Here is a 24,781-nt window from a genome sequence, read left to right as displayed (position 1 = left end):
CATTCTATATGGAAAACGCACACCCTGAATCTACGGCGAAAATCCGAAACACAAAACGAAAGCAAGCTCAAGCCCCCTGACTCTCGAGAGCTTGCGGCCCTGCGGCTTTTGCCAATCAATGACTCCATACAGAAAAATTCGTGAACCCTCTGCAGCATAGCTGAAAAGACGCTGTTTACACCGCACAAGATGACGGTCAAGGCAAGCCATCAAACTAACCAAATTTTCAGTGTGTAGTCACTAGTTATGCATGGGGTAAATGCGTGACGTGGATGAGTCGATTTATCAGAAGGGTCCGACGGACTAGAGGTAATGGAACCATGCTACCATTGTTACTTACAATTAGGATGGTCAGTCACCGTTTAAACCTTGACGAGTGGCCTTGTAGACAACCAACGCAACGAACCAAATCCACACGCAGCGCAATTATATATGAATGCACCACACTTCAGGCGCGTTCTTGTGCAATAAGTTATCAGCTTGCACAAACGGCCTGCTTCTTATGCAAACACATCCACAACTGCAGACAAAGGACTGCAGTGCAAGCGTTCCCGACCCATCCCATAACCTAAACCAATGGACCGAAAAGCCATTGAAACATCAGAAATGAATATTTCAAAGACGTTCAAGGGGCAGCTTCAATCGAGAGCTGTACCAGAGTGAGGTCTACTGCTCTTTCGGGAAAGACTTAACACCCCAGCGAAGACAGACGCTTAAACGGCGCATACCCCGACTATGTGAGGCACCTTTCTTTCCTCCTGTTCTATTTATCGTGTAATGGACGGGGCCACTGACATCGAGCAAGTGGGCACTCCACATATTTCGGTGGAATGCACAGGCGGACTGCAGGTAAATTTCGCAGACGCATATTTGCCATGCCAGCTACGACCATATGCCCGTATGGCTGGTTAAACTTCAGAGCCTACTTTCTGTGCACAGCATCACGCACTGGGCAGCGGCAGTACCTAGCAACAAGTACACTCAATAAGAGGCGCTGCATCCACAAATTTCAGTGGAATGGACAGCCGGACTGCAGATAACTTTCGCATGCGCAAATGTACCATGTCAGCTACAATTTCATGCTCATATGGCTGGTTAAATTTGGAAGCCTACTTCCTGTACACAGCAACGTGCACTGGGCAGCGAAGGTAGCCCCCAAGCCCCAAACACTCCCAATAAAAGGCGATGCTTGATATTTTGTGCAGCACCAGGTGCTAAGGGAGACATGACAACACCATAGAATCACCTTCATCAGAATCACCTTCATCATAGGCTGTCAAAGAACTCACCACACAAGTGAGCGCTCCACACATTGAGGCGGAATGCACAGCCGGACTGCAGATAAGCTTCGCAGACGCAAGCGTGCCATGCCAGCACCAATTTCATGCTCATCTGGCTAGTTTAATTTGAGAGCCTACTTTCTGTACAAAACAACACGCACTGGGCAGCGAACGTAGCCTCCCAAGCCCCCAATACTCCCAATATATGTTGCTGCATCGTGTTCTGTGCAGCACCAGTTGCAGTGGAAGCGTCGAAACCTCAGGATCATCCACCACTGGCCACCAGAGAAGAGGCTGATGCCTCCGCACATGTGCCACATGACGTGCACTGGAAGTATTTAAAACGCGAAACATACCATCTGGCAAATGGGCCACCTAGTGCTTCAATATCCGCACGTGGAGTGGGGGGAAAAGGGGTGCCAGGGGGGAAAGGGTTGGAAGGGAACTCATTAACCGTTAACCTGAAATGTTCATATCCAAATACAGTGTTTGCTGCTCAGCATGCGGCAAATAATGTTTTCAAGCTAACCAATGGTAGGGCCTGTGGATCAGCATCGCACAGTCCTAAGCAGAGAACAAGTTTCACTGGATTGTCACCAGTTGATATTGAACATAACTAGATCTAGCCCCCATTATTCTTGTCCAAGAAACGGAGCTGTCTTCAGGCCCACTGTATGCCGGAGTGGGCCAAGTTCACTGATATTAGCCTACTCCGGCAGACTGCCGGCATGCTAAGCCGACCTACGTTCAGCGGCAGGACGCACATCACGTGTAGCGGAGCCCATGGAGTGCACAGCTATACCTTCGCACGGACGCCGGCTTTGATGCAACACCCGTGGCAACAGCATCACAGTCACAATGCGGCAGACCAACGACTGGCAATTACTGCGCATGGCTGCTAATCTGTTGAGATGGGCCTACTACATTCGGTACTACACACAAGATGCATCTAGTATGAAGTCACTATTTTGCACGTTATTAGCAGTAAAATCAAGCTGGAGGATCTACAACGCTTCTCCGCCATGCAAAAGTCGAGCGAAGAAGATGGGAGGTAGGATGCCTCATACGTCCACTGCAAGCTGCGGAAGCTATAAACATGACAACAGGTATGCGCGTCAGCGTTCCATTTTCTGGAACACAACTCAGAGACTTCGAACAAGATGCAGCCTCAGCAAGCTGCAAGCAAGCACTAACAACAACAGGGATTGTGACTGGTTCTTGATTCATGCGTTCACTGTTCAAAAGGGCATTCTTACTCCAGCACTGTACAAACAAAAATGGAACTGAATGATCGCACTAATGGCTCAGAAAGAAACACATGCCATGCGGAAGGAAATAATTTACGCCACATCCATGAAGAAACTTCAGTGTGCTAGACAGAGACTTTGCATTGGAATCAATCAGCATGTCTCTCTCCCATGTCCGCAAGCTGCTGACGAAACGTCAGTTGGCTGGGCACGTATGTGCTCACAGCAGCATTGATAATACCGTTCGCATCTGGCTCCACATTGCAGCGAATTCAACATGCATCTGGTGAGGCTAAACTATTTCCACATACTGCCTGCTCAAAAACAAAATACCACAAGCATCGCCGCCAAAAAAATGAGCCACTCCCTCTACCAGTAGCTCAGAATGTTCAAGTCCCAGGGTGCATTGACGACCCAAGTGAACAAAGTTGGGAGGCCAACTATGCTTAACCAAGAATAATTTGCATACTTTCTTGAGAAAAGCAGGTGACGGACTTCGCAGAGATAATACAGTCAGGGAGCTAGCTTCAGCCTGACTACCTTTAAGCCACTGCGCTAACTCTGTCGAAGCCCATCCATTAGCTTCTCCAAGTTTATCTGTTGTGTGTTGGACGTCTCAGAGTTGCTGACGCCGTAACCTGGTTGGTTGCTGAAGCATCCTACGCACTATCTGCATCATACCCGGACCCGCGGATAACAACACTTGCTTCAAGGGCCTTCCGTTTCTTCCTGTGGCCAATTAATTCCTTCACCGACCAAGGCAAGGCAACGGTAGGAATTGCTCAAGGATTATAGTAAGCTGCATATTTTCGGCTTCTTTCGATGCTAAGCAAAGCCAAGCGTCGAAGATGTTGAGGTCCCAGTAGGCAGCCATCAGCGAAATGCGTTTCTTTTAGAGCCAGGCTCTGGGACGACGTGACCTCCAGCCTTACCTTCTAACGCAAAGTAAAGCGCTTTTGATCCATTAGCAGTTATTTCCTTTGAATGCCCTGCCCCGGTAAGAGGAGCAACAAACGTTTCCAGCTGTGTGCAACCAATCCAACCTATTCCAATTCGTTGTGGTACATCATGTGACGCGTTGACTAGTGGTTTATGTGATGCCATTTGACATACTGGACCGCTCCGTGCACGCACCTCCTATGCCAAGCGTGACGCACCTACAGGGTCATGCATTATCGAAGGAATGGGCGCCGAAAACCCCGCTGTCAGCCAGGCTTGCCAGGGCCGGCCATTTCTGCTGTTTTCCAATCTAGCGATGTTTCACATAAACGAACGCTACCCACGGAAATGCGAACTAGTAGCAGATAAACGGACTTCCTGATCCCATAGCATGTCCGAAGAGTACTAGGAGGAAGGCGTTCCACAATTTTGCTTTCACGTTGCCTGTGCAACAAAATCTACCGGTCAGTGAATGTCATCGACTGAAACAGGGTGCTTCAGCTGCTACCCAAAGCGCGCACGCAAGCCGCCGTTGGGTAAGTATTGTTTCCTTTTACAGTCATTAGGGTTCTATGCCGCCATCTCAGGCAAATGAGGCGGGCGGTAATTGTTTGTCGTCCAAAGAGACAGTGGTGGCATTTCTTCAAACGATGAACGGCCCAACGGAAACGTGAAATTGCTCATGCAGCTATTTCCAGGAGCAACATTGAGTATTAAGCTGGCACACGCTCGCTCACAAATTGCCTCTGGGCTTGCATTTATTCTCTCCCCACACTATTCTCCATGCAGGAAGTTCTGCTTGCCTGTACCAGCACAATCCCTATGTTAACAAGTAAAAGCTAACCTCAATCGGGGCATGAACGCTCATTTTAGCACCGTACCACCTTCAACAACACATGTACAAGCCAAGAGACAGCCCAGGCACAGTGAGCTTTTAAAAGTACTACTGACGGAACCTGGCTTCTCCACGTTGAGGATCCCTGAATGCAGTGATCTCAGTCTGCAGCGGGAAATCGCGAACTAGCCTCTTGTCAGAAAAGCATAAACATAACAAGACCGCAACAGCCGCACCAACGAATGATCCCACAGGATGGCGCACTTCCTGGTCATAGCAAATACCTCACCCCCAGTCTCTGGACAAATTCCTCCAGAGAGATGTAGGTGCTACCATGAATGAAATCTAGTGTATTTTGGAGATATCCCTACCTGTATAACGCATGCAACGCACGTTCTGTCCCACATAATGCTACAGGGGCCCACGGTTGATTGCTGCCACCTCAGGGACCTTGGTGGGGGAACTACCTCTACAAGCGTTCTCTTCATTTGAGTTGCTTTCTTCAGAACCAGACTCTCCAGACCGATTGTGAAGCCTCACTAATTTAACTGTTTTGCATTCACCTACAGGGGCCGCTCTCATATATAGCCAAACAGAAAACAATTTAAGCGGGCCGTAATATGATCCATGGCCACTCCTCCCTGGCAAATGTTCCCCTCTCGATTTCACTCTCCGGGGCACACAGGAGAACAGAGAAGGGGACGCACATCCTTCAAGGACGTCCTGCTTACGGTATAGCCAGGTATTCGGAAGCAGATCTTAGGACTGGAAGTAGGTCTTTCAAAGGTATCAGGCTTCCAACCAATCACACTTGCAGAACGAGGACAGAAGGAACTACAAATGTAACCAGCTACATCAGCCAGCACGACCTAGTGACATTTTCCGTTGACCACTCCCCAGCGTACGCCTAAAGCATGAACAGCGAGTAAGCACCCAAAATGGCGCTGCTCGAAAATTGCTTGACCTACACAAGACGAAGAGGAAGAATATCCAAGAAGGGGGCCACAACGTTGGTGGATCCCACGGCTATGTTATATCCTGACGACTCAGAGCAACGCTGCTACACGATCAGCGTCCCATCACACTTTCAGCTGGCGCTGAACGGTTCTCAACCTGATCAGCGGGAGCTGATCCCTTGGAAGCCAACATAGTCGCTGATGCCGAACAATGCGATCGGCAATCTTATTCAAAGTCTCCTGTGAACAGACTGGAAGGTAAACAATCCGAACAGCCAACGGCAGTTATCAATCTAGTTGTAATATGCATATGTTGACACTAAAACCCACTCGCTAAAATTGAGATGATGCCTCTTAAAGCGAGCGCAGATGCATCGCAGGGTCTCCAAAGACAGTGGGCTGGTGCAAACAAATCGTTCTGGCATATATATAACTGCAATGCGAGGTATCGAACGAAAACTAACCTCCTGTTCCAAATCATACGTTGAAAACAACCAAATAAGCCCAGCTATCCTGCACGTCCAGCTTTATACCAAGCCACTAGAAAGTATCCAGTCTGGTGCATTTAGAGTATGCAAGACTCAGTGCGAAGTTGCCATCATGACGTGTCTTGCCACCCACCCCTAGAAACGCGTTGCAGGGCAGCAAGAGACTAACGTTCTGGGTATTTGAGCGACCACACCAGACCCCGGGTTCATTGCGGTAGAGGACCGGAAGTCGTGGTACTATTTTATCCGTCAGCTGCCAGCAAAACCAACCACAATACCGCAGGTAATCCCCCATTTTCGCCCTTTTCGACGGCAAACTAGAACATGCAATATGCTCAAGCCTGCGACTCACAAGCTGTAAGCACAGTTTGGTGATCCGGGCCCAACACTGATCCGGGCCCAGCTAAGCAGGACTTCCAACTGTGTCGCCTGCCCCTCTGCCACACATCCTGGTGGTAATCCCGGGAAACGATGATATAACTGCCAAAAGGTGGAGACACGAATTGAGCCAAAGCAAGATGCACAACGCACTGACTGTGGACAAGAACTCAAGCAAAAAGAGCATTCCGTCAATGCACGCCTGTTCCAATGTCGCAGTCCAAAACACAGTGCCCTACTCCCCCTTCACGAGCTTCGAAACAGCGCATTCGCCCAAAGATTGATGTGTAAACGCACTGAAATGCATTCCCCCAAACAGTAAGCATCTCTAGCAAACTCACTTCCTGCGTCATCCATTAAGTGGGATAAACCGGTAGTAAGTAGGCGAATCCCGGGGCAAGCGTGCTGCAACTGTAATGAACCCAGGCTTGCAGACGACGCCGTGAGACAGTATCAGTTGACGATAAACGTTGAGGAGCGTCTCGCACTGCATAGAATAAACGGCATTCAAAATACAGACTACACGGAGGCGTTAATGGGTACGCCTCAATGTAAAAGCAAACGGACTCTCTAAAAACGCAGAGTGTCCCAACTGTTGAGGGCCGTCGTCTGGATGACTAAAGCAGTGTCTACGCGGCAAAGGTGTAGTCACGTAACGTGCTCATGCGCGCTCGAGCCTAAATGAAAGCGTATCCACTGGAGTAAGTTGTATTTGCAACACTCTAATTGCGTTGGAATCAACGCGCACTTCCTGTTTGCTTTCGAATTGCAATAATTTAGGGATTTTCTGGCAGCAGTCGAAACGACTGACGACTTTCCCTTCAGTCAATGCACAGGAACTCATACCAATCAAGGAGGACTTAGGGGAAATTTGTCATCAGCAACGGCAGGGCATGCCGTCCGGGACCTTATACAGGTCGACTCCCAGCGCCCAAATTCCAAGATGCCAGATGAGAAGCTCAAGAAGCGCATTAGATCCACAGTCACATTAAATGGTTGTGCACGTTCCCGCGGGAACGCACCTCCTGTTAAAAAGTGGGACCATACATTTGAACGAACAACCAATTGATGTACACTCACAAAAGGTGAGTTTAAAGCTGATAAAGCTAAAGACAAGCAAGGATCAGTAGCTTCAACACCTCTTTTAGATTGCTCAATGCTTGCTAATAACCGGTTTTCTGTCCAGTAACAGCAATCCAAACTAGCCATCCTGGTAGTCTGCTGAAACAGACTGGTGCGAAGCCGAACTCGCTGGTAAGCAGGTACGAGGTTTCCAACTTCACATCTTCACAGACAGGCGATCCACATCACACGTGAAATGCCTGGCAGTATTTCAATCAACAGCCACGTGGTCTTCTTATACTCTCAGCGCGGCTAGCTGGTATATTTTTGCTGTGCTTATGCCGCATCCAACCTTCGGCGTTGGTTGCATACGAGAAGTGAATCTACATTGTGTTTACTGGGATGAGGCAAATGGTCGTATCCCCGTCTCTATCTGAAAACAGATGCATACGCAGAATGCGCGATACACTTGTGACGTGTGTAGAACCGCACGATCTAAGGGAGTAGAAATGCATAGTAGCTGAAGCAAGCATCATCCAGTAGCTGCATGATGTCCTTGCAGCTTGTCTTAGGCTTCCCACACCGAACGCATAACTATCTTTAGCGGTGGAAATCGATTCTTTTCCACTTCCATCGCAGCTTTGCTGCATCGCAGCTTTGCTGCATCGCATCTTTGCTGCCTTGAAGCATTCTGTTGTTTAGCCGCGGTTGCAATCCGCACTAGACTACATTAAAGCAAATTCCTGCTTCCGCACCTTCTGGATTAGCAATGGCCATTTACGAGCAATCCCCGGAAATTCTGGGAACCGTAATTTTTTTAGACCAGCGAAATCGGTACAACTTTACGGCACTGCCACCGTGCCTTGTCTAAGTCGCATACGATTCAGCTTGTGAATTCATTGTAACTGGAGATAATATCCAACAGCCTGACGCATAGACATGGTTGTAGTTCTCTGCAAAGTGGCTCACTTCCTGCAGCAACGAGATTAAGGGTATAACGTTTGAGGAGTAGGACAGACGCCAGACCATGAACAACCACACCGGTCGGCAAAACACTCGAGGAGCATCTCATTTACTCTCAACCATTACTTTTCTGATAACAACAGCAATGCGAAAACTGAGGAATCTCATGATCCAGCTAAGGCAGTCAGCCTGATCCACCATCTGAACCACCTGCCCCCTATAGAACATCTAACTAGATGCAGGTTGCACTTACTCTCTGTAAGGTCAAAAATCATCCGTTGAATGTCCAACAAGGAAAATTCATGGCTTCGTCAATGCCGAGGAGGGAGCATGTCAAAAGGGTAGTCAAACCAAACTGGGCGTGCCGCGTACACACCAAGGGAAGGTTCCGCTACGCGAAAACAATCAACGCAGGCATTAGGCGAGCTACTCCTGACCTAGTGCCCGTCAAGTCAGAACTACCAGTGTGATGTGGGCTTCTGAAGACTTGCGCATTGCTTCCTGTTGACTACACGCAAAGCTGGAGAGACCAGCTCAAAGACAAGTGGTCAAAGTAAGCTGCATTCTTTGTTTTCATTGGAATGAAGAACCCCTTCCTCTCTGGCATGCGTCTCGCATAAATACTGGTCAAACTCGCCATTCTGACGTAGGTTCCAGCAGCATAAACCACTTCTCCCACGGGGAAAGCATTCCAGATATGGCCAACTACACCGGAAATCCAACCTGGAGCACAGCTTATACCAGACTGTCTGCAATAGCACGCAGCGCCAACTACCTTCATCGTAGAAGTCAGTCCCGGTGCAATAACGGAATAAGCAGCTGATGGTATCAGTGACCCACAAACTGCACCACAGCCGAAGCAAATTGCGTTGCGGAAGCCACCTGCAACAGGCTGCAGTTGAATTCCTGCCTCATCATACTGACAGAAAGGGCCAAATTTATACCGGCAGATGCTCGCTGATGAGCCTGTTGTGATGATGTTGTCCGCTCAACCGCGGGAACCAGCACACATCAGATTCGGGGCATGCAGGCCAACATGCTCGCAAGGGGAAATCTCAAGCAAGGTATGTGTGACACTCGCCCCCTACTTGCTGGAGGCGGATACATGAGGATCTGCACAACATTAAGACAGGGAGATGTGCAGATGGGGCGTCAGGATTGTCGGAAAAGCATTATATGAGCCTCGCACGAGTGTAGTGTGCAAACCAATGGATAGAGCAACGCACCGCCTTCTCCATGGATTACCCCGTAGTCAGTAACTAATAGCCGGACGCCACACCAGCTTTTCTGGGTTCGACCAGCAAAACCGAAAACCACGAACCTGCATTAGATGACTAGCTGATACGTGTTAGCCTGCGATTAACGGACTCTCTGAGTTGAGCAAGTGTCAGCATTTACCCAAATTGTTGAGAACAGGAAGCTCAGCCATGTTTCTCTCCATCCCCATGTGGAAGCCATAAAGTCACTACATGGGTCTGCTTAGCTCTCGTAGTTTCAGTAATGGTCTGATTCACCCAAAATTACACAAAAAGCATATCTCCAATATACACCGCTTCACTTAGTGACAGGAGCGTGACTGCATCCACACACAAGCTTTGTCCGCCAATGTAGCGAAACACTCGAGTAGGGAAAATACAACCTAAAAGCTCAATCGAAAGAAATGGGCAAAACAGTGTCAAACTTTCTGGCACTGGCCGAGTGGCAATACAACTTGTCTAGGGTATGTCTTGCATCCTGCTGCCAGCAGCACTGCTTTAGCAGCTTCCCATCCGTGTGTGGGGGACGCTGTTACATGCTCTAAGAAAGGTTGGCCCTGAGATGAGACCGCTGGAAACGACAAGGCTAAAGAGTGCTAATTGGGCGTACTGCCTGAGCCGATTAGGAAGGCCTCAGGAATAAGGCTGGCGTAGTTCAAGAACTTGGCCTCCTGCCTACACGCATTTATGCCATACACTGCACAGGGGTTCCCCCGAGGGGCGTTCACCGTTAGGCATACATTGAGCAGCGAAATCTGGATGGCTGCTGCCTCTTTATAGTTGCGTTGCTTACACGGGCAACAGCAAATTATGAGTATCGGTCTCAGCGTTCAGCCTACCTCCACGCTGTGGCAACCCTCGGAGAATTGCTCGAGCCTTATTAGAGACGGACTTTCTGGGGGCCAAATACCGTCCGCGACAAGTGGTTTACGCATGCTTTCACTCAATCCCCACTGGGGATGCAGGTGATAAACACAAGCCAATGAGGACTCCTGCATTCCACATGTTATGATATCAAAGGACGCACCCGCTGAAGATAGCCTTCATGCGTCATACTCCACAGTCAATCACTAGACTGTATCCGTGTGGTTCGCTCGAATGGGGTTCCATTCCTTTGCTTTTTCTTTCTTCCAGTAACTGTGCAACTGCACTGAAGCCTAAGCCGCATATCGAAGCACCAGGAGATGCATTCTTTCCTTATCTTGCGTGCTAGCGAGATAACGTTGAAGCTTCCGTTGAGTGGGACATACATGCTATGCGGCATGCAAACGCCACCCGACCATCCATTTCAAGCTCTGAACCGCCCGTTTGCTTCCTTGTTGGCCAGAAGTAGCTCTTTCTGTCAAGTGGCTCGTGCGTCAATCGACACCCGGAGCTAGTTCTGGCCAAAAATACCAGGAGAGTAAACCAGCCAAAACACTTTCCAAGTCTGTGAACTTACGCCCTGCTTCCAGGGCAGCAGACACTCTTCCAATCCACACCAGTAACTCTATGAATTTCACGCACGAGCACCCAGAATGTGAGCATCATTCGCCTGCGTCCGAAAACAAAAGAGCCCATTCAGCCTGATCAGGTGCTGAGAGATGCATCAAATCTGCAGATCAGATCATTCTTCTTGGTGAAACGCCAGGATATGCATTGGCCCCACCACTCGGTGCAACCTTGGCAGTGCATAGCAACATCCCTTTGCCCTGGTGGGTTAACGCTACGCGCAACCGTATGAAGTAAGTTCAAGCCGCACCTGTCTTCAGGTGAGCCGACTTCAGGCCGAACATGTGGTGTAGGGAGCGGTGCAAACGACCCACTGCCTACTCGAGAGAATGGAGTGACCTTGTTTGGAGAATTAGTATAAGGGATGTTCAAGGGATGCAAAAGAGGCCATTAGGACAGCCTAAACCCCCTGTAGATTTGACACAGTGACTCCGCCGTCAAGATACGTCCCCTCTCAAATGCCAGAAAGTCCCATTTTAGCCGGCAAGCGTAAGCATCACGAAACTACCGTTTATAGACGCGAAGCTGCCCTCAAAATAGATTTCGTGCCCTCTCACTTTGTAGGGCTATCGAAATAAAATACCTACTTGCTGTGGTCCACGTATCCCCCGACTTCCCAGTATGAATCCGGATGACGCGTTGAATGTGCCTTCCCCAGATAGCCACCCCCCCATAATGCCGCTCCCTGCAAGCGCAGCTATACCGCTTGCAGACACCGTACAAGTTTTTTGGAAAATATTCTCACAATGCTGCTAGCAAGCATACTAGCTGTCCGCGAGCACCGGGGACTCTCAACAAAGCGCGAAGCTGAACGTGAGAGTAGACTGTCATACAGCTCATTCATTCATCCCTGCAATAAACATAATGCTCTGAAAGCCCTGATCGCCATGGGAGACCAGCCACGCCCAACCAGCCAAGAGTTAGCTGAGACAACTTTGAAGCATTCAGTGCTGCAACATCTCCGACGAACTTTCTGAAGGCAAGGAAGCTATGTGCCTTCGAATGAACACCCGTAAGGCCTCTACCAACCCGACCACAGCTACCACTACACAGCCCCTTCGTCTGTCAATTCGCACAAATTGGTGGAACACGCCAATGGAAACCGAAATCCGTCTCAAGCTCTCTGGCTCTCGGCATGTTTGGGAGAAAAGACACTGTGGAGAAGAACTGTGTCGCATATGCCCTCTTGCACCGGCTACCCAAGACAACAATGATGTCTTAGCGAATTGGGAATAAAACACATTCCGTCGTAAGACTCATCGAAAAAATTGATCCCCGAATGTGCTGCGTCTCTTCCCTAATCAGCGGAAGAAAGCAGTACTGTCAGGGGTGGAAATATACTTGAGTTCTTCACTCCTCTTGCTACCACCGACTGCTTCATTCATGTGAGTCTTCACATGCGCTTGAATCCACCATATCGCTCAAGGTCGCGTATAGTCGATGCCCTGCGTATAGGCAACCGTTGGGTGGTGCTAATGGTTTCCACTCGCTGTGGGCCACATACAGCCTTTCAAACGACCCATCCGCTCACCTAACCACCATCTTCCGCCCACAAATCGTAGGAGTCACAGGCACGTACAAAATCGAATCGACTCTACACAAGCGAGATGCTCAAAACAAATCGTCCACAAATACGCACAACACTATCCTTGGCATCGCAACACTCAACATGAGACTACAGTGTGGTTATATGGGTCCGAAACGCAGATCCGCTCAAAGCCAAAGAAGCGAAAGTAGTTGTCTACGCAACGCTCACTGCCTACAAAACAGATCCCCTGGTCCCTAGAAGTGGAAATTCAACTCTAGCCCCTAACTCTGTCCCACTGTTGGCCGATGTTTGGCAGTGGCAGCATTGCATTTGTCACTGCCAAGTCTTTGCGCGTCCGCTCGGACCGATCTTCCGTCTGTGTAGCGTGCTAACGCTAGACAACCGGAAGTGCCTAAACAGAGCCTGAGGGAAACCCGGGTAGGCATGGTGGAACTACAAATACGCAGCCGGCCAGCACAGTTGTGACGCCAGGCTAATGGCTGCAACAACGTCTTGCAACCTAGTGGTTCTGGCACTGCTTAGCCCACTTCCTGAGTAATCGAGCCTGGCTGATGAAACGTGGTTCCAACACGCCCTCCACTATAGCCTCATAGGAAGGTGCCACCACGGAAGTGTTGCAGCCGCACTGCTTCTGCCGCCCGAGGCTGCCGGCATGCCCCCACGACTAGACAGTAAGCCGAATTTTCCCCATTTAGCCCTCAAATCAACCGCCGCACCGGTGGGTCACGGCAGTATTATTTGCGCGCACGCCGGTAGCACGGTACCGCTGCCTGGTGTTGGGGACCAACGGCGGCTGCTCACCGCCTGCAGAAGATCCCATGGATTAGCTCAGTGGAAAGGCCTGCGTAAACCTGTCCTTCTGAGCAGTCCACTGGCAATAGGATGGAAGGGAGAAGACATTTTTACCATTGAAGCCAAAGGGCCCGTCGCTGATAGCATAGATCCAGTGCGCCCGCTATCCCAGTGGTGCTTACTGTGTGTCCGAGAATGATAAAAAAGACTAGTATTGATGCTATAGCAGAGGCGATTCCGATTGCCCCCAATCCTTTTCTTAGTGACGTAAGCCCCGCCTCAAACCTGCCTCCCAGGAGGGACTCAAGTTCAACATTCCACTTTGTCTGACCAGAAACCTCCTCCTGAACCTTCACATCGCTTGTTTGGGCTAGATAATCAGCTGAAGTAGGTGAAGAAAGGGCTAATAAGGCTGCAGCAACGAAAAATGTTGCAGCCTTGAGCGCGGGCCAGGGCCCGCACGCCCAATGACGATCCGACATTGTCGAAAGGAAGAAAAGTTGGATGGGGAGAAAGTGGAAGCCTAATGCAGTGATAGTTTCAGATTTGAAAGGAATTAGGCTTGTTAGTGATAACCATGAATGAATAGATGTAAGATGCCGACGACATCCAGCTGCGGTACGAGCAGTGTGAGGCTCGGGCTTGCAAAGGGCTGGACAGCAGAACTGCTCAGTATAATGAAAAGGCCCGATGAAGGCGGTGATCTAAGACAAATCAAAGTGTTTGAAATAACGCAAAGATATCTTCAACTATACCGGCTAAAGCTTTGGGCAGATCTGCACGACACATTCGTTTTGGCTTTGAGGCACTAAGGGAGGAATGCCTGTTGTGCTGCTACGTTGTACAATGCCGCTAAAAGTGAACTCCTGTACAATTCTCATTTGTTTGCTAACATCTACCTAACATTGATTATACAGAGGGCTTGATGAACAGCCTTGAGAGATTGCAGTGTCTGGGTACGATGCTGAAACACCGTATTGACGGCTACCAGCGGTCGGCAGATGCATCGATATTTACGTGAATGTTTACTAGTCAAAAACCAGATAAGGGCTTAACGATTTTACTTTTGAGAATGGGGAGACCTGCTCTTGTAGCTGCCTTGGGGGGGAAATCGCAGTAGGATAGGCTGCACATCAGCAAAGCGCCTGTTCTCCAAAAGCCCAACGACCCTGTGCTCACACACAGACAGGAGGGTAGTCTATCTGCTTTTCCTGGGTTTGTCTTAGTACTAAAAGTTTCGACTATTTTGCAGCCCACGACCCTCCCTGGATAAGACGGGGAATTGACGTCACTCGTGGCAGTATCCCAGGATTGCGAAAGGAAACGTAAGGCTGCAAATCTCACCATAAAGTCGCAGATGCCTTAACTAGAGTATCATTGTGTTGTGACAGCACATGGTTTCACGGACCAAAAGGTGTCAGTTGCTATTCCACTATTCTTCGTCGATGTTCAACACCTTCTTGAGTCACGGTCAGATGCTGGTGCATGTATTTCTACTTGTGTGCAGGCAGGGCCAACTAATTAGTTAAAAATTGCGTTGGCGCATACTGCAACGGGAGTTTGGTTATCTTTGAATATAGAAGCCAAAAAGTTTCCGCTCACCAGGAATCGCGCGACTGCTGGCCCAGCTGGCTGCACCAGTTCCAAACCGACTAGCTGCTGTGCCCAGGAAAGCTGAACAGTCGAAGAAAAGTCAGATGCTTTGAGGGGACGCTTATCTTAGCCCTTGATGTATTGCAGCTACCAACAGCTCTCTGATAGTACCGAAAATCTCAACATAGAAACCGTGGAATGCTGCCATCCTGCAACAGCCGCAGAATCTGGGGAGTAGTAAGCAGTGCATCCGATAAAAAAAAAAAAAGTAACGAACATGAATGCAAAGCAAACCTCGGAAGAGCCGCTAGGAAAACCAACAGAGCGGTTGTGGAAAGGCTCCCGGCCCCCATGCGCTGATGAGCACAACTACGATGAGCAAATTAGGGAAACCCTGCCGCGTGGAGCCGCCTCCAGAAGTGTCGTGGTTGTTCAAATACCCAAGCATCATTGTGTGAAGGACTTCATACAGTTGCTTGAAGTGCGTTGCGGAATGGACCTGCTATCTCAAGCTACAGCAATGAGGTGCCACCTGCTTGTCATTTGTTTGGCGCAACCTCTGCCACGATTGTCCTGCCTGCCACCCGGGCAGGCAGGACAAAAGACTTACATATCTCCGTCAGTAGCATGTGAGTTCAACTCAGAAGAGGTCGCCATTCGTATGATACGGGACTTCTGCGCTGGACGGCCCCACCACATATTCCTGCGCACACAGTAGGTGACCTAATGGAAGGCGAACATACGTGCCTCCTAAAGGGGCTACTGGGGTCCATGTCTGAGGACGCAGTCGGAGTGTGTGAATCTCAGTTCCTCCAACAAGCCACTCCCTAAGGCAGAAAAAATGGAATCAATATCTCAAGAAGCAAGGCACCGTGAGGCTAGAAAAAATGCAGAGGCACTGCAAGGAACCTAAGAGCATGCACTCCACCGCTACGGACCTACGCAGAAAGCGACTTTAGAGAAACCGCCGTCTGGCCGGCAAACAGTTGATTTTTGCACAGAAAAAAATCAATTCGTGCATACTGTTATGTAAGAATGACCTCCTAAAGGGGGCGGCCACGGACTGCACGCCAGCGGGACTAAAGTGGTTCCCCCAGCCCGTTCCGCTGTGCAGACTGCCTCTGCATCCACGGAAGGACCCCGACTGGTAAGTATACAAACCGCCAAGAAAAGGAGGAGTTCAACCTTCAACTAGCGTACTTGGAGAGAAGCTGGTGTTAGTAAAGGGCAAGTATAGGAGATAACGCACCTTCCCACGCATTCAATACTATCAATACAAAGTCACAATGCAGCAAAAGATCAGATGCCGCCGACCGCTTTCAGGGTCTGCCCACCTCTGGCATTGGTGTTGAGAGTTTTCTGCCTGTTGTCGGTGATATTGTCCCCTTGTGTTTCGTCGGGGCAGTGCCCACTAGTTGCATCTCCCTTTGTATGAGGGACTCTGCTGACTGGGTTTAGGTGTATGCCAGCTCCGACAGAGCAGACCGAATCCAATAACCACATGAGCGACAACAGAGTACTCCTAAAATGACTCGAAGAGGCTGGCTGCAGGATAAAGTAAATTTGCTGATGCAGCCAAAGTGATGAGGTGACCACCAGCCGAGGCAAAAGCACAACCAACACACGTAGCACAGAACCGAGGCGAGCAAGGGGACTGAGAAAGATACGAGCACAACAAAATTTACATCTGAAGACGAATGCTCCAGAGAAAAGGCAAAACGAATGTATGTTGCTGAATACTGAGTCAAATGCAAGACTTTTGTGCAAATGTGGGAGGAGCCCCCCTCTTTGTCGCTGTGATGCGGCAGAAAGAGATAAAGCAGCAAGGTCTGCTACCGCAATAGACGCAGCAGCAAGAGTTGAGAAAGCAAGGAACGGGACAGAAACCGTGCAAGATGAGCCGATTGAACAGCAGCAGCCATACTGTCTGCAGCAGCAGTAAGCGCGGCAGGAGCTCTCCTCTTGACCCACTTATCTCCTGATACGGAACCAGCTACATGAGGGTTTACGTTGGATCGGGGAGGAAACGAAGGAGTAGAGTAGCATTGGGTATGTGGAGTTGGAGCATTTACTCCTACTTGCTTTCAGGCTGCCTAATGCAAACCGAGCACGTCTGGTGGGGCTTCAGTTCACTTGCTTCCGTGACAGCGTTGCAGCTAAGTGCGTTGCAGCTCATCATAGTCAATCGAATTAACACCACAAAATTAGGCAACTGAGCCAGTGAGACAAGGAGAATGCATGACAATTCTGCTGGGTTTTAGAAACTCGTGGTGTTCACGATGATCATGTGTCAAGATCGAGGAGCCTCGTTAGAGCAGGAATCGCAACAAGTTGTGCTGCAATACGTGGCGCAGGGCAACCCCAGTTTTGAGCATATCCACGCTTGCTTCCGTTGCGTGCACTGACAGTCTTATTATATGCTGCTAGGGAGTGGCTTGGCTTCGAGGAGCGAATGTGCGCACTATATTGACAGATGTAGCAATGGTGGACAGACTATGCTACAAATCTAGTGGAGAACTCTAGTACTGTTGCTTTTCTGTAATTCCCAGGTAATTACTTAAGTACCTGCTTAGCTGGATTTGCCGACCTCTGACAGATCTTGCTAGACAGGCTAGGGTAAGTACCCCCGCTAGAATCTGGAGGAAATTTTGGCAATTAGGGGGTGAGAAAAATCTTCCTAATCCTTCGCTAAAAAGCAATATTATGTTTTTTAGTTGGCCAGCATTGTTACCCTTGTGCGGCTTCCGTTGGTACGCCATTAGGAACGGGGTGTAGTGGAGCGGTGCTACAGACATGAGTAGTTGTTGGCTGTGCTGGTCGTGGCGTGGTAGGTGTGAGAGGGAGGAAAAAGGCGTTAGAAGTTCTTCCTTTGCAGAGAGAGTTTGTATTTATAAATAATTTAATTGAAATGATGAATTTAATTTCTTTGTGTTTTTTTGAAGGGCGGTTGGCGGTGCCGAGAAGGGAGATGCTGGGAGGGGGGGTGTTTGTTTGCGGTGGGGTCGGGGAACGGCGCGGCAGCGTCGGCGGCAGGTTTAAGGGGTGTTTCTTGTATATTGTTGGAAATAGGGTTATTAAAAGTAAAATAAATGTTTTTTAAGGGGTAAAAAATAAAGAAGGGATGAGAAAAGTTGTTAAACAGGGTGCCATAGAGGGCGGCAGGGGTTGCCAGACACGCGTGTATATCCTATACACATACACTCTCCAGGCAATGTGGAGGAGATAAAGCGGCTGCCAGTCTCTGTTCTTGGTTCCTTCTTGGCTTAAATGAGTCCTTCTTTCTTTTGTATTTGTCGCTTGAATAAATAATAAAAAAGAAATATTTATAAGGGTTATAACAAGCCCCCATTTGTCTGTGTTTTGCCTCCTTTCTTCTCCCCCGCCACTTATTAACAACCTCTTGTTCACCTTCCCTCTTCTTGCGGTTCGTTTGCTGCCTGCGATGACCCCTTGCGCTTTCTCCCCTCCTCCTCCATGTTTTCTTGTCCTGTTTGTTGTTTAGTTTATTAATAAAGAGTTATTTTATCTTCTTCTCCCCTTGATAACAAGAAGGGAGGCCTTAAGAAAGACCCTCCTTGGTGTGTCTGCTGCCAATGGCCTAAAGAAAAAGCCTCCCTTCTCTATGCAGTTCGGCGTCTTCAGGGGAATTCTCCTTTGCCGTCCTGTATAAATATATATTTTATGATTTAATTCTTTTATTTTTCTTCTTTTAAACCCCATATACCTCCTTAGACATCCAAATTATACCTGCAACAACAGCAGCAGCAGCAGCAGCAGCAGCAGCCGCTCCGCCGCGGGATCGTCTGCTCCCTGCTGCTGCAGCAGGCCAACTAATCAACTATTCCTCCTTCAGGTCCTTGTTTTTATTCTTTAGGTTTTCTCCTTTTAACACCTCTTCTCTTCCTCCCTCTTTTCTATTTAAGCAGCACTTTATAACTCCTGTGCTGCCTCCCCCTTTCTTGTCTCCTTTTGTCTCCTGCGGCTGCTGCTGCTGCTTCCTTTGCTGCTTATTCCTTATATTACTTACACTCAGGCCTTACAAGTCTTTTGCTGCTTATACAGCAGCAGCACAAGTGTCTCTCTTTTGTCTCCCTTAGACAGAGACAAACACAGGTATACATAAGAGAGAGACACCCCCTACCGACTTGTGCTGTGGTCTCCTGTCTTCTGCTGCTGCTGCTCTTGCTGCTCTTCCTGCTGGTCTTCCTGCTGCTGCTGCTGCTCCCTAGTGGTCAACTATGGCTTCGCAACCCGATTTACAGCAGCCTGCTGCAGCAGCAGCACCTGGGGGTACATCTCCTGCTCCCTCTACAATCACAACCAGCAGCAGCAGCAGCAACAGCAGCAGCAGCAGCAATGAGGGTTCTTCTTTATGTTCTCCGCAAGTGTTAGAGACACTATGGCATTCATCATTAAGGAAGGGAGAGGGACCTTTATCTACTAAGGAGACAACTGTCTCCGTTGCTGTCTCCTCCCCTGCAGATATGGGTAATATTGGCTATACATCAGATGTCTTAGATGCAGCAGCTGGGGGCTCTGCTGCAGCAGCAGCAGGAACAGCAGCAGCATCCACTGCTGCTGCTGCTGCACCTGCTGCAGGTGTTGGAAGCAGCTGCGGGGACTGTCTCTCTTTGAGTCCCTTTTTAGGCTCTTACTCTAATGGTGGATGTCTAAGGGAGTTGCTGCCAGAAGGAGACAGCAGCGCATGCAAAGGCAGCAGCAACAGCAGCAGCAGCAGCAGCAGCAGCCCCAAAGTGTCTCCTCCTGCTTGCTGCTCGCTTACTGCTGCAGCGGGTCCCGTCAATGTTAAAGGTGGAGACAATGTACTGTCTCCTCCAACCCAAGATCTATCGGAGACACTTCCCATAGCAGCAGCAGCAGCAGCAGCAGCAGGGAAGGTCCCCTCAGGGGGGCCCCAAGGAGACAATTCTCTTGCCTTAGCTGCTCTTAACTCCCCTACTGCAGCACAGGCATCGAGCTCTACTGCAGCAACAACACCCTTAGCAGCAGAAGCAGCAGATATCCCTCCTGCTGCTCATAGTCCCTCTTCTGTCCCTCCTGTAGGGAATACAACAATGTCTCAAGAAGCTGAACCTGCTGCTGCTGCTGCGGCAGCAGCAGCAGCAGCTGCTGCTACGGACACCCCACCAACAGCAGCAAACAACAGTGCCCTCTCCTCAACACAGGCTGTCCTAATAGAGTTGATACAGAGTCTTGGTTCTGGCTGCAACAGCGGCAGCAGCAGCAGCAGCCCTGGGGGTAGTCCGTCTCCTCCAACTGCTGCAGCAGCAGCAGCAGCAGCAGCAACTGCTGCATCCATAGCGCAGCATATTGAACGTATAAGTAAGGCGTCAAGCTTCGCAGATATGGAGGCCTACATCTACGCCTTTCAGCATTTGCTGCCAGCTGCATGCAGCCAGGGCCCACTTAATGCTGCTAGATGCAGCAACCTTCTCTCTGCATTAAATCTTGTTTGCCGTAAGGATACACCTGCTGCTGCTGCTGCTGCTGCTGCAGCAACAGCAACAGGTGCAGCAGGTGCAGGTGCAGCAAGTCATACACAGATACCGACGACCGAGGGTTCTGCGGTGGAGAATCATACCAGCAGCAAGAGCAGCAGCAAAAACAGCAGCAGCTGCAACAGCAGCAGCAGCAGCAGCAGCACATGTTTGGCATTGGACAATGTGGGGTTGTCCCCTCTGCAGCGCCTTCAAAAGTGTCTCCTTCCTTATCCTCCTCCTTCTTTTGCTGCGCTGCAGCAGCTTTGCTGCGAGCTGCTAGAGGCATTATTTAGCATCCATCTAGCTGGCAGCAGCAGCAGCAGCAGCAGCAAACTGCTGCCGCTGCTGTCGCGTTCTCCGGTGTATATACACCATTATAACAACATATTAGCTGCTCAGGCCCCCCCTCAGCTGCATATTTACTCGCATGTTATACTAGGGAAGCTGCTGCTGCATGCGGTGCATGCAGCACCCTCTTTGCTGCTTGCTGCTGCAGCAGAAGGGTCCCTGCTGCTGCCGGAGGAGAAACCCCATGATCTATTAAGGAGACTGCCACAACCTGTTATTGAGGAAGCAGTTGCTGCACTGCAGCTGCTATACGAAGCAGCAAATAACAAGACCGCTGCTGCTGCAGTTGCTGCTGCTGGAGATGCGTCCACAGCAGCAGCAGAGGGTCCTGCAGCTGCAGCAGCAGGACTGCGCGGTCGACGGTTGGGCGAGGAGTGCCGAGGCTTGTCGGTCGATGCTGCTGCAGCAGCAGCAGCAACAGCAGCAGCAGCAGCATCTGCAACAGCAACCCCCGTACCGTCCCTTCTATGCAGCCCAACAATCCGTTCTTTAGAGGCAGCATCGGAGACAGAAGGTTTAATGTCTGCTGCTGCTGCTGCTGCTGGTGTAAAGGGGGCTGACGTACGGGGTGTCTCCCGTGGCTGCGGGGACTTTGTATGTGGGTCTCCTTTACCTCCTAGTGCTCCTTTCCCTACTCCTGCTGCTGCTGTTGGGCCTGCAGCAAACGGAGACAAACAACACCTCCTAGGGACACCTGCAGCAACTGTCTCCTCTTTTGCTGCTAGAGACAAGAAGGGGTCTGTGGAGACAACCTCCGAGTTGCTGCGGGCATTAGGGGCCCAGGCAATAGCTGACGTCTGTTCCTCTCCGCTGCAGCAGCAGCAGCAGCTGCAGCAGCAACAGCACCAAATCCAGCAGCAACTGCAGTTACAGCAGCAGCTGCAGCAACAACTGCAGCAACAATTGCAGCAACAACTGCAGCAACAACTGCAGCAGCAACTGCAGGAAGGCAACAGCATGGCAAAACGCTGTGCTTCCTACCCTCTTGCTGCTCTTATGGAGTACCCTGCTGCTGCTGCTGCAGGAGGGGTCAAGCCGGACACAGCTGTTGCTGCTGCAGCGCCACTGATAACAAGAAGCACCAGCAGCTCGTTGTGGGGTTCAGAAGCCGCATCGCAAGAGGTTGCTGCTGCAGGTCTAGATCTTGCTGCTGCGGGTGGCACCGGTGCAGCAGCAGCAGCTGCTGCTGCTGCAGCAGCACCGCAAGTGTGTGGAAGCCCAATGGGTGATTTGCTGTCTCCTTCAGGGTCGCCAAGTGTCTCCTTTGATGCTACACAAGACAGCTGGGTAGCTCTATGGAAGAACCAGGGGAAGAACAGCAGCAGCAGCAAAAACTTTGGCTGCAGCAAGTATGGAGGGAGAGACGAGACGCAGCAGCAAGCAGTGCGTGTTACAAAGCGCATGCAGCACAAAACAGAAGCACCTCAAGGAGGAGACGCAACGGCAGCAGCTGCAGCTGCAGCTGCTGCTGGCCCTCTGGTAGCAGCATTGCCTCCTGCAACGCCAAACGCCGCCAGTGCAGCACAAGCAACAGCAGCAGCAGCAGCAGAGATATGCAGTCTCCTTGCTAGTCTTGAAGCAGCACCATCAGCTAAAGGTGCTCTTGCTGCTGCGCTGCAGCAGCCGCTGCTGCCCTTACAAAGTATTGTTGATACTGATTTGCTAGGAGGGGCCTCCTTAGGCTTAAAGGGCCCCGCATCTGCTCGTACCCTATTAGGGGATGGTACCCTTAAGGCCCTTAGTTTGTTGCAAGACGTGAAGTGCAACGGCAGCGCGGCGTCTTCCCACAACAGCAGCAACGGCAGCAACAACAGCAGCAACAGCAGCAGCAGCACCGCAGCTTCCCATCCGGGTATGCCGCGCAAGCTTAAGACAAAGAGATCTGCTGCTTCCTCCAGCTCCGAATGGAGTTTTAATGGGGGCCCCCGAGGGTCCTCAGGACGTACAAGGGGTGTTAGTACGAAGGGGAAGGGGGGCCCCCATGGATCTGGGGAAGGTCGTAGGCTTCCAGCAGCTGCTGCCGCCGCAGCCGCAGCAGCAGCAGCTGCTGCAACAGCAACAGCAACAGCCGAAGAATTGCGTCGTTTGGGTCACAAATGCAGCAGTAATAACAGCAGTAATAACAGCAGCAACAGCAACAGCAGCAACAACAGCAACAGCAGCAGTACAAGTACAATGAGCAGCAGCAACGGTGGTTATTTACCCGCATCAGTAGTATCATCAGGACAATCCCCATCCTTTTCCTCCCTCCACCACCCTACAACAACAACGAGCACAACGAATCACCACCAACAAAATAATAATCATAATAATCATATGCAGCAGCACCATCATCATCATCACCAGCAACAACACCAGCAGCAACATCAGCAGCAACACCAGCACCAGCAGCAACAACAACAACAGCAGCAGCAGCAACAACAACAACAATTACAGCTACCACAGCAGCAGCAGCGTCTACGTGTCGTATCTGGAAGCATCACTTTTGATCGAAGCCAAAATAGATTTATGGCTCAATGGAAAACGAGTGATGGATCGAAGCATAGTAAGTCTTTTTATATAAAAAATTATAAGAGTGTAGAGGAGGCACAATTAAATGCATTAAGATTTAAGGAAAATTTACTTGCTGAGAGGGATGGAGAAAGATCTGCTGCTGCTGCTGCAGCTGCTGCTGCGGCTGCTGCTGCAGCTGCTGCTGTAGCTTCTAATTCAAACCCTAATCATTCACTATCTATACATGAACCTAGACACTCTAAAACAAAAAATTCTGCTGCTGCTGCTGCTGCTGCTGCTGCAGCTGCTGCAGCAGCAGGACTCAACAGGAGTCCCTTAGGGACAGCAGCAGATTGTGGGTTAGGTAGGGATGCGGCATGCGTAACAGGGTCGCATCATCATCATAGCAGCAGCAACAACAGCAACAGCAGCAACAACAGCAGCAACAACAGGTTGCTGCTTGATGTTAGTCCCCCTATACATGAGGCATTAGAGTGTGTATTGTCCCGATCTATACGGTCGTGTATTGAGGAAGCAGGAGACACAGCAGCAGGACCTCCTCCTGCTGCAGCAGCAGATGCACCCTTAGTTAAATCTATTAAGGCAGCAGTTGCTGCTGCAGCAGCAAGCTGCCAAGAGACAGATGAGAATTGCTGCTCCCCTCCTCAGCCTCTTGATGCAACTATATGGGACGACGCAGGAGGGGGGGCCCTGTCTCAAGACAGCGAAAGGGGGCCCCTACTAGCATTCTGCAGCAGCAACAGCAGCAACAATAATAATAGCAGCAGCAGCGGCAGCAAAAGCTCTTCGGGAACCGCAAACAAGAGATGCAGACAGCAAACATCATCTGCTGCTGCAGCTACATCAGCTGCAGCAGCAACTGCAGCCGCTGCAGCAGCAGCAGCGGCAGCAACAGCAACAGCAGCAGGAGGTAATCCTGCATTTAATGCTTCTCCTGAGCCTCATTATAAGAGGCTACGTCATCTACTTAATGCTGCTGCTGCTCCTCCTTCTTCCCTTCTTCCTCCTATGCCTACTTTGTTATCAAGGGAACAAGACAATGGTAGCAAAGAAGATAATAATGAACTGCAGCAGCAGCAGCACGAGCTGCAGCAACTCCAGCAGCAGCATGCGGAACCTGCAAAATTTGCAGCACCCGCAAAAAGAGAAGCAGCACCGTCTGTAGCAGCAGCAGCAGCAGCAGCAACTGCAGCTCCTGCTGCAGCAGCAACCGCTCATGACTCAATTAAAGAACTGCCTTCTGTATAGAGAATGCAGCACCAAAAAAATAAAAAAAAAAGCAGCAGCAAAAGCAGCAGCAACAGCTGCAGCTGCAGCAGCAGCAGCAGCAGGGAGTAGTGTGTTTCTTGTCATTAATATGGTGGTGTTTTTCTTATTTAAATAAGACACATCGTTGTATCTTTAATACCAACAGCCCCACTGTATAATTCATGCATGGGGCTTTGTGTGCATGCATGCATGCAAAAGTTTTCGGGGCTTTTTATGCATGCATGTGCGGTAATACGTGCAGCATCTTTGTATACATGCATGCATATTGCATGCAAGGGGCTTTTGTTGTTGCATATGCACGGTAATAATACGTGCAGTAT

General features: G+C 50.0%; 3 protein-coding genes across 3 annotated transcripts; 2 read left to right on the top strand and 1 right to left on the bottom strand.

The window, feature by feature from the left end:
- Nucleotides 1-5,239: 5,239 nt before the first annotated feature.
- EMWEY_00020140 (hypothetical protein) lies at nt 5,240-5,452 on the top strand (the record flags this gene model as incomplete). Its single annotated transcript, XM_013480335.1, has 1 exon — nt 5,240-5,452. The coding sequence occupies one exon, from the start codon at nt 5,240-5,242 to the stop codon at nt 5,450-5,452; it is 213 nt and encodes a 70-aa protein (XP_013335789.1).
- A 6,836-nt stretch (nt 5,453-12,288) lies between these two features.
- EMWEY_00020130 (hypothetical protein) lies at nt 12,289-13,718 on the bottom strand (the record flags this gene model as incomplete). The annotated part of the gene is made up of 4 exons (XM_013480334.1): nt 12,289-12,340; nt 12,427-12,489; nt 12,720-12,811; nt 13,419-13,718. 4 exons carry the CDS (start codon nt 13,716-13,718, stop codon nt 12,289-12,291), a joined length of 507 nt encoding a protein of 168 aa, XP_013335788.1.
- Nucleotides 13,719-19,067: 5,349 nt separating this feature from the next.
- Nucleotides 19,068-24,440, top strand: EMWEY_00020120 (hypothetical protein, conserved; the record flags this gene model as incomplete). Its single annotated transcript, XM_013480333.1, has 2 exons — nt 19,068-23,223; nt 23,560-24,440. 2 exons carry the CDS (start codon nt 19,068-19,070, stop codon nt 24,438-24,440), a joined length of 5,037 nt encoding a protein of 1,678 aa, XP_013335787.1.
- Nucleotides 24,441-24,781: the final 341 nt, after the last annotated feature.

This window comes from Eimeria maxima, genomic scaffold, assembly GCF_000499605.1.
Source record: "Eimeria maxima Weybridge genomic scaffold, Emw_scaff182, whole genome shotgun sequence".
Lineage (NCBI taxonomy): Eukaryota > Apicomplexa > Conoidasida > Eucoccidiorida > Eimeriidae > Eimeria > Eimeria maxima.
This window is presented reverse-complemented; position numbering and strand designations above follow the sequence as displayed.